At 39.5% G+C, this 10,150-nt stretch overlaps 1 protein-coding gene across 4 annotated transcripts; it reads left to right on the forward strand.

Annotated features, from left to right (window-relative positions):
• Positions 1-2: 2 nt before the first annotated feature.
• On the forward strand, positions 3-6,213 carry Fst (follistatin). 4 transcript variants are annotated; one of them, XM_010626846.2, is made up of 6 exons: positions 3-87; positions 1,960-2,151; positions 2,595-2,813; positions 3,154-3,378; positions 4,066-4,296; positions 5,133-6,213. In XM_010626846.2, the coding sequence occupies exons 1-6, from the start codon at positions 3-5 to the stop codon at positions 5,213-5,215; spliced, it is 1,035 nt and encodes a 344-aa protein (XP_010625148.1). In that variant the 3' UTR covers positions 5,216-6,213. The 4 variants fall into 4 exon arrangements, with proteins under 4 accessions (XP_010625148.1, XP_010625149.1, XP_010625150.1 ...); XM_010626847.2 differs by having other exon boundaries at positions 4,069-4,296; XM_010626848.1 differs by having other exon boundaries at positions 5,110-5,174.
• The last annotated feature ends 3,937 nt before the right edge of the window (positions 6,214-10,150 follow it).

Genomic DNA, 10,150 nt, shown 5'->3' on the forward strand with positions numbered 1-10,150 from the left:
GGATGGTCCGCGCCAGGCACCAGCCCGGCGGGCTTTGCCTCCTCCTGCTGCTGCTTTGCCAGTTCATGGAGGACCGAAGCGCCCAGGGTGAGTAAGGGGGTATGTGCTGGGGAGGCTGGACTAGGAGATGGGCTTTCTACTTTCTGTCCTCTCCACTTGGTCTGTTCTGACCAACACTCCTCTAGGAAGATGTTGGACTAATTTAACGACTCCAGGATGAAGAAGAGTGGGAACACTGAAGGCAGTGACACTTTAGGACTGGGAACGGAGTTTGGAGCTCGATTATCCTTAAAAAGTAAAGAGGGTAAGCTGGAGTCTCGCTTGGTAGTTAGGGTTAGATGCTCCAAGTTCTGGCCATGACGACTTTAGATGTCTTCCCTGGTTGGCTCTCCGGAAGGAGACAAGCATCCGTAGCCCGGAGATTTCAGTCGGCCCAATTGCAGTCTAACCTCTCGCCCGCATCTTTTGGTGACTAAAAAATCAGCTGGGGTGGGGGAGAGATACTGAATTTTCTTGGGTGGCTGGGGGACGTGGTTTCAGAAACTTTGCCCAAACTTGGAAATGTGGGTGCTGAAATTTTTAAAGGAAGTGGCTTTCTTTCTGCTTAGTGGATGCTTCTTGCGACCCCCTCCCCCAACCGCGCAAAAAAAGAAAAGAAAAGAAAAAGAGCCAGATTACTCTGGAGTGTTTTGAGTACTTTATAATTTCCCCTTTCTCTTATTCCTCTGTTAACTTTCTGTAAGTGAGCAGCCCACAACTGATTTAAATTGTAAGGCGAATTAAGAGCAAGATTCTGAAGTTTATCTTTTAAAACTGGATTTATTCTATTTCATTAAATCTTTGGCCATATTTTTTAAAAGAACGCCCATAGAAGTTTGCGTTCCAGTTATTGTTAAAGTCACATCGGTGAGTCATAAGAAGTCTTCCTGCCCGAAGTCCGAACATTAAAAAGGGGGAAGGAGGAGGGAATTATTTGCAAAAAATTCTTGGTAGGAATAGGTAGGTATGTATAACCATAAAATGGTAGACGCCTGCCCCCTTTGCCATGCTACTTTGCCTGCGTTAGCGAGATCATTTTTGTGGGTGGTAAACTGCTCTCCAGAGCACTCCCGCTCCGTCTGCCCGGCGCTACGCTGGGTGCTGGATTACCCGCCTTTCGCGGAGAGGCGCTGCCTGGGTGCCGGGGACGTGGGCGCCAGGGAAGGCAGCCCCCAGAGATTTCGAAAGATCTTGATGACTGCGGGCTTGCTCCGGGTCTGGCGGATTGCAAAACGGGCCCGTCCTGTGAGCTGCGCCTCATCAGGGCAGCTCTAGGCTGGGCCAGTTGTTTTTTTTTTTTTTTTTTTTTTTTTTTTTTTTTTTTCTTTAAATGTCTCAGATAATAAGGCATATTTTATTTTTCTCTCTATCTTTGATAAGTTCAAAGGCTGCCTGTTGAAGATTATGTGACACAAGCATGAGAGGAGGCTCACTCCAACTTTTATAATGGTAAATTAATCCCTGTCACAAATAATTCGTCTGCCGCCTACATGAAACCAACATGTAAAAACATCCGTCGCATCCTGTTTTTGTCAGGTTCTTTAATCTGCTCTTCGAGTCGCTGCAGGTTATGAAATGGGACGAATAAAAGTAAACAGTCTAGTAAAAGTCAATGCAAGCTGCACGTGTTGTGTCTGGGTCACTGGTAACTGACATTGATATGGCTAGGGCGCTCCGGCTTCTCCCTCTCGCCCTCCCTCCCACTCGCCCACCTCGCTGAGCAGGGCTTCCCCCTCTCTCTCCTCACCCCACCCCCTTCCATTTATTTTCTGCTTTGCTTCCCGTATCTTTCGCTCTTCTCCCCTCCTCCACGCTCACCCCCTTGCCATCTCCACCGTGTCTCCGTTGCTCCCGCTGACTGCTTTCCTCCCCCTCCTCCGTTGCTCTCTCGTTCACCTCCCCACTCCTGTCTCTTCACAGCTGGGAATTGCTGGCTCCGCCAAGCGAAGAACGGCCGCTGCCAGGTCCTGTACAAGACAGAACTGAGCAAGGAAGAGTGCTGCAGCACCGGCCGCTTGAGCACCTCCTGGACCGAGGAGGACGTGAATGACAACACACTCTTTAAGTGGATGATTTTCAACGGGGGCGCCCCCAACTGCATCCCTTGTAAAGGTAAGACTCTTCCTCTCCATCTTAGGCCCTCAGTAGAGGGCGTCTAACCCTCTTTTTTCTACACCAACTAGCTGGGGTTTAGGACTAGGAGAGCTTTGTTAGAGGACTCAATCATCTATCCCCAGTCCTGGTTAGTTGGGTTGAATCCAGACTGTTAGAGCTGTAGGCAAAACAAAGTCTGCAGTGGTCCCTGGACGTCTTAGCTAAGTGTGGTAGTGAAGCCAGCCAACCTGTGCTGTTTGAGAGAGATTTGAGAGTGGGGCAAATCTACCCCCACCCCGTCCCTACCCCCTCTCCCAGTCTTCTGAGAGAGAGCCTGGGCCCCTCCGCTAAGAACTAAGGACTGCCCGGCTGCATGATTGCGCAAGCCACCCTCAGCCCTCCTGGCTGACCTGCGGACTGCCTGGCCCTGGTTGCAAACCTTGTATCTTTCCAACTCCTAGAAACGTGTGAGAACGTGGACTGTGGACCAGGGAAAAAATGCCGAATGAACAAGAAGAACAAACCACGCTGTGTCTGCGCCCCAGATTGTTCAAACATCACGTGGAAGGGTCCAGTCTGTGGACTGGATGGGAAAACCTACCGCAACGAATGTGCACTCCTGAAAGCCAGATGTAAAGAGCAGCCAGAGCTGGAAGTGCAGTACCAGGGCAAATGTAAAAGTAGGTCCCATCCTTGAGCAAGAATCCACCTTCCCTCCTTCAGCTTTTTCTTTAGTCCTCTGTGCAAGACCTCTGGGGGATAGTATAGTCTACACAACAGCCTAATGATAATAATAATAATACCAAATAAAGCCCTTTTCTAATTTCGAAAGAATCATGAAGAGTTCTGGGAGGAACCAACCCAGAATCACAGATCTTTTTCTTTTGAAAACCCCCAGGGTCCTAAATTTCTTTTGCAAAATGGATGCTTCAGTTTTTTATGATTTCCTTGATATTTCACATGCTTGCTCTCCATTACCTATTGAAGATTGTTTCCTTCTTCTTTTTTTTTTTTTTCCAGAGACCTGTCGGGATGTTTTCTGTCCAGGCAGCTCCACGTGTGTGGTGGACCAGACCAATAATGCCTACTGTGTGACATGTAATCGGATTTGCCCAGAGCCCACCTCCTCTGAGCAGTATCTCTGTGGGAATGATGGAGTGACATATTCCAGTGCCTGCCACCTGAGAAAGGCCACCTGCCTGCTGGGCAGATCGATTGGATTAGCCTATGAGGGAAAGTGTATCAGTAGGTATTCTGGATCGAGAAAGGAAAAAGAGATTACAGAGGATTGAAAAGGCTAGTTTTAGTACTGAAATGATAGGGTTAATCAAAGACTAAAGCCCAAGGTCTCCTCCAGTGAGGAGGGAGAAATGCTCTCCAGTTTGGGTAAACTGTTGTGACTACAGAGTTCCTCATGGAAACCCGCTGTCTTCTGAAAGCATTGACATACATACTCAGATGCCAGGAAGAATCAGGAAACAATATTCCATCTCAGAAAACTAAGAACTCACACAATTTTACACATTTTTAAAAAGTGCCAGACTTGCTAGAAGCGAAAAATAATTACTGAACAGTTCCTAAAATCTGTTATCAGGGACCAGCAATTGATGGAATTCTTTTTTTTTTTTTTTTTGAAGATTACCACTTTGTAGGAAAAATCAGATGCATATTTAACTCAAGGATACCATAAAATCCTGTTCCAAAATATGCTGTTTTCCTGTACTTCTGTAAGAAGAGACTGTAGAGTGTGTGTATGTGTGTATGTGTGCTTGAATGTTTAATCAAATACCTTTGCATAACATCTTCATTGCCCCATTGTAAATAATAAAATATAAATTATGTGTTTATATTTATTAGTAGAGAACTAAAGAAAGGGACCAGAGGGGGAAATGGAGCAATCAGATCACTTATCACAGATGTATTATATCCTAGAAGCAAAGTCCTGTGAAGATATCCAGTGCGGTGGTGGAAAAAAGTGTTTATGGGATTTCAAGGTTGGCAGAGGACGGTGTTCCCTCTGTGATGAGCTGTGCCCTGACAGTAAGTCGGATGAGCCTGTCTGTGCCAGTGACAATGCCACTTATGCCAGCGAATGTGCCATGAAGGAAGCTGCCTGCTCCTCAGGTGTGCTGTTGGAAGTAAAGCACTCCGGATCTTGCAACTGTAAGTGTGATTTTTAACTCTTCTGTAATTTAAGGCTTTCCCAAGCAAGCCCTAGGAAATGAACACTTTAAAAACGCACACAAGGGCCAGGGATTTATCTCAGTGGTTCCACTGCCTGCCTCACAAGTGCAAGGTCCCGAGTTCAATCCCCGGCACCAAATTAATTAATTAATTAATTAATTAAAAAGCACACAAACCTCCCCATGCTAGCCCATTTCTGTTTAAGTAACGTAGTGGCTCAATTTCACCTACATCACACTGATCTACAGAAACATTCTCTGCAATGTTTCCCAACTTTTAGGACTTATCTGGTGATCAGTTGGGTTACCTTAATAAAACACCTATATCTGGTTGTTTGCCCCTAATTCATTTGCTCTAGTAATGTGCTTCGCTGTTTGCTTCATTAACACTTGAATCTAAACTAACTTCTTCAAAAAGTACCCCCCCCAAAGACAGCTTTATATATTATCACACATGGGCTGCTGCTTTTCACAGTTGCCTATACTAACTCTGAATTAAGGACCCAAAGCAGTAATACCTAGAACACAAGAGCGCTTTTTATCTAATTTCAGGAATCTGCCTGTAAAACCTGAGCCATTGATTCTTCAGAACTTTCTGCAGTTTTTTGACTTCATAGATTATGGGTTTTTTTTAAATTTAAAGTTATTACATAACAGCAGATGCCAAAACAAATAAAAGCATCTCACTGCAAGTTACATAAAAATGCCACGCTGTAATATGGCTATATGAGAGGGCTTTGAAAACGTACACTGAGCTGCTTCTGCGCTGTTGTTGTCCATATTTAAACAACAGCTCCCCTGTATTCCCCCATCTAGCCATTTCGGAAGACACTGAGGAAGAAGAAGATGAAGAAGACCAGGACTACAGCTTTCCTATATCTTCTATTCTAGAGTGGTAAACCCTCCACCAATGTTCATGTTCACACAGGCTTTGAGCAAAACAAAACAAAACAAAAAAGAAACAAAAAAAACAAAAAAAATATATTGTCCATACTGTAAATAAGTGTATGCTTATTTATTTGGGGGGAAAACTATACATTAAAGGACCTTTGTCCTAAAGCTCTCTCCCAGGCCACCTTGTTACTCACTGGGCATGGAGAGGCAGTCATTGTGAGGTCTACTGGATGAGGACCATAGTTGAAACTTGTAGACATTTATTTATACTGTGTCATGTTTTATAATTTATACATAAAATGTCTGGTTGACTGTATACCTTGTTTTTGAAGAAATTTATTCGTGAAAGGAAGCGCAGTTGTTATTTATTGTGAGGTCTCTTGCTTGTAAAGTAAAGGCTTTTTTTTTTCCCCCTTGTAAACCATTTAAGTCCATTCCTTACTATCCATTCACTCATCTGTCTCCTTTCATTTCACTGTACTTTTTCACTTTTAACAAACTTGCATGTTCGTTTCTGTCATGTTTATTTATTGGATTCTCTGCTGCCTGATCTGTACATACATGATCCCTCGGGTTTTGTTTACAAGGAATCTTGACTGACCAAAAGGCATTATAACTCTGACTCAAATGCAAGGTACAGAGGACATGCATCTTTGAGGAAACTCCTACTTCATTTCTCTTGTGCTGATGAGGCCATTTGTGGGAGAGGGTGTGAGAGCAGTGTTAGAATTCTATTAATGTACTTTTAAAATGTTACAAATCCAAAGACATGGAGTGATGTGGGTGTCTCAAGACTAAAGAAAGGCAAACGCTACACATTTAACCTTTTGTTAGGTGTTTCCTTTAAGCTAGTCAGCTGTACCTTTTAAATTCTTTTTCAACCAATGTGTCACTAAAAGTTCTATCAAAGATTTATCAGTTCAAGTTTCTTGCTTTTCATAATACTTTCTTCTGATGCAATTTTATATTTTCAAACATGGCAAGTTAAATATAAATTCATTTAAATATATAGTTTTGTACTTTTCTACCATGTAAATGTGCAATGTATATAAAAGTTATAATGTGTATTTGTAAATAAATGATGAGTGAAAAAATAAAAAAAAATTTAAAAAGCTGATGGTTCCTTTTTTTGATGCAAGAAAAGTTGCTTCAACTTTTGAGTAAAAATGTATATGGTACATTTCCCAAGAATATAGTTCTCACTGAAATGAAAGTGACCACAATAGTAAAAACTCCAAAATGAGGTAAATTATAAATCATCTATGGAGATTGAAAAATAAAGGTCCAACAGCCCCTTTAGAGGAGTGACATGTATGTGACACTAGCCACAGAAAGAACAGTCTTGTAGATGTGAATTCATCTCCAGACTGCATCAAGCCTTTCTGCCATTGAAAACACCCTTAGCTGTCCTTATTAACACAGCCAAGGGCCCCCTATATCCTGCTATCCTCATCTAAATGAAGTGGGTCTGAAATCATTACAAGATTCATCAAAAGAAAAGTGAAGACAGACTGATAATATTTGATGAACACATTCTAGAAATCAGAATGTCAACTGCAGAAACAGGCATAATAGTATTGGAATTCTTGAGACTTGAGATTGTAGATTTCCACAATGAAGTCCATCATTCATGAGGATCAAATAACACTCAAAGTAGGAAAGGGGCTGTTAATATTTTGCAGTTTGCTATGCACTACTAGACCCTCAAAATGGCATTGCAGGGATCTATTACTGGTCTCTATAATACAGTCTAATACATAAGGATACATAAAGAGATCATCTAACCAAGATTCCAATTAATTGTATTTCATTCTCAGAGCCTAAATATATTAAAAATATCAAAGGAATGTAAGATGAAAAGAAGTGGGAAACAACTGGGAGGGAAAGAGCAAAGATACTATCAACATTATTAAATAATGTTATACTAAATAAATTTCTTTCAATGAGCATGACCCAAGTTCTTTTTAGTAGTTCATCTCTTTTGTGAAGGTTCTCTTAAGTATGAATAATGCTAAAAATTACTGTCAGAAACTGTTGGTCACCAAATGAGAAATTTGGTGGAGGCAAAGAAGCCTCTTATGTAGGCAGATCTGTATTTAATGAATAGGTGTCTCTAAGATTTTGTGACCTTTCTGCTCTGGCTTCTCAGAAAAGTAGGAAAGGAGGAGCTGAAAACAAAACAGACTGCCATTAACCACATGAGGGTCTAAGAAGAGAGTTTAACCAGTTGAGCTACTGGCTTGCCATTCAGAAAGAGGTCTCAGGAAAGGTAAAGGGCTGAACAGGTACAGTTTCACAGCCCTTCCTGAGCTGATTTGCTGCTTGGTTCTGCAGTGCTACTCATGTTAAAGCTGCCATCGACAACCAGAGTAAAAAACCACTTTAACAGGAACTGAAGTGTATTTTAGCAAGGGTGATAAAATCAACAGCTTGCTTTTTAAACAACATACATGTTATTTATTTAAATTTTTATTTGGCATTTGTCAGCATCAATCATTCCTCTTAAATACCGGTATCTCATTTTCCTTCTTGGAATTTTTTACCTAGTAATCTTACGTTAGCCTAATTAATGTCAAAAATAGATATCTCTGTGTGTGTGTGTGTGTGTGTGTGTGTGTGTACAGGATACTGGGGAATCAAACCTAGGGCCTCTGAAATGCTACTCAGGTACTTTATCACTAAGCTACACTTCCAGCCCTAGAAATTACTTAAAATTAGATTTATATCATTAGATTATTGTTTGAATTTCAACAGAAACTTGAGTCTATTTTACTTATTTGTATAATGTCATTAACAGAAACAATTATTAGTAACTAGGTTATTTTTCATTTATCTTTTCCTTTTTTTGGCAGGGGGAGATACTCAGAATGTACGCCCAGCTCTTCATCTCTTTCATTATATTATTTTGAAACAGAAACATACTAAGTTGCCTAAGTTGGACTTAAACTTCCAGTCTTCCTGTTTCAGTTTCCCAGAGTGATGTGATTATAGGCATGAGCTATAATGTCCAGAGTAACTACTTTTGATTAGTATGACTATGTCCTAATCATCACTGGGAACTGCAAAATATAAAATGATAGTGAAAAATCAATTAGAAGTCTGGTTTTCATCAGATGTGCACCTAAACAAAGAGTTTTGTATACTATATGGGATATGGTATATCGAATATGCAAAAATAAAGGCTGGCTTAATTAAAATCATCCTCAAATAGAAGAGCTAAATGCAGTACCTAATTCTAGACCAGATCTCTTATCTAAGGGTGAAAATACAACAAAATAAATAAATATTGCATCTATGCTAAATTTACTGAAATTCATCTCTATACTATGGCTATGTGAAAGATCAAAATGTATGTAATCTGTCTTTAAATGGGTTTGGCAAGAAAAAATATATTTAGTCTGTGTTTCATATATTATGCATTCAAAAAGAGTACAAAAATAGAAGTAGAAAATATTAACAATAAGTAAATCTGAGTAAGATCTATAGGAATTTTTAAAACTGTCTTTTCTTGCAACTTTTGTAACTTTAAATATACATCCAAATAAAATTAAAAGGTAAAGATAATTATTCTCAAGAAGGGGAGCTGCAGAGTAGACTGTTTCTCTTCATTCCTTTGAAATGGTCATTTTAAAAAATGATGTATGACCAAAACACTACAAAATAATTCCAGTGACTTTAGAAAGTCTATTTAGATTATCAAAATTATCAATGAAAGAATTTCTGATAACTAAACCATATCCAAACTGAGAAATGGCCTTTTCTTTTCTGAAATTATTTTTAAATTTAGAATAATTAAAATACTCTAAACACTCTTCACCACACTGTTAGGTATCTTTTGTTTGACAAGTCATTTAACCTCTCTGTGCCTTAGTTCTTCATCTATTTAGTTAGAATAATGAAAATGCCTCCCTCTTAGCAATATTGTGAGAATGAAAAGAGATAAGGTGTTTGAATTGATTCTTCCAGTGCCTGGCACAATTTTTTTAAAAAAATCAGTAAAAAGGTGTCCTCCAGTATTATAGTAATTTTTATTAAACAAAAATTTAATTAAAACCCTACCTTGAAAATACAATGAATGAGAAACTATACCAATTGAAACTAGAAGCAGGGAATATAAATTTTTAGAATTCTTAGAATCAGGAATATATCAATTTTTAGAATGAAAAATAAATGTAATCATAAATTACATTTGTTAATACTTAACAAAACTTCACAAAGTTCTAGATGTTATAGCAAAAAACATAATTCAAAAAAACAGGTTTGTTTTTAACAGGTATGTTATTTCTCATAGAAATTTAGAAGTAAATTCACTGACCCACCAACATTTTCAAGTCATAAAATGTACCTTTTATTTAACACATTAAACACAATTCCTCACACTCAAATAAATTATACCAATTTCCTATTTTTACTATAAATCTCTAGAAACAGTAACAGGGCAAACTGTACACTATCACAAATCCTGATATATGTTGTGCTATTATCAGATATTAAATGATATATAATTTTATTTAATTAATAAACTCATCTATTAAAGAAGATTTTTCAAAACCTAAGTCCTAAGATTGACACATTTCTGTTCCTCCTGCTGCAGTTTCCATTCAGAGCACCACACAGTGCTTCTTCAGCCAAAAGTTGTCATGTAAATAGACTCCAGGCATGCTTGCCTTACTAGTCAGCAAACCTGCCCAGACTTGTTCAGATCCCAGCCTCTGTTTTTCTGGAATCCCCCCATGAGCACTGGATGCTCCTGGAATTTGCCATCCTTGGACCTCAGATAACTTGGCCAGTGCCATCAAGATTCCTGTGGCAAAGTTCTTCAGACACTTAAAAAGATATTCTCTGGATTGGACCAAATGTAGTTCTGGCAGAGCTGTAATTTGTCATTTTTCTATTTTAAGACTGTGGCCAAGAAACCAACTGGCAGTGTTGGGAGCCAG

This window comes from Fukomys damarensis, unplaced genomic scaffold, assembly GCF_012274545.1.
Source record: "Fukomys damarensis isolate Sample0158 unplaced genomic scaffold, DMR_v1.0_HiC HiC_scaffold_1, whole genome shotgun sequence".
Taxonomy (NCBI): Eukaryota; Metazoa; Chordata; class Mammalia; order Rodentia; family Bathyergidae; genus Fukomys; species Fukomys damarensis.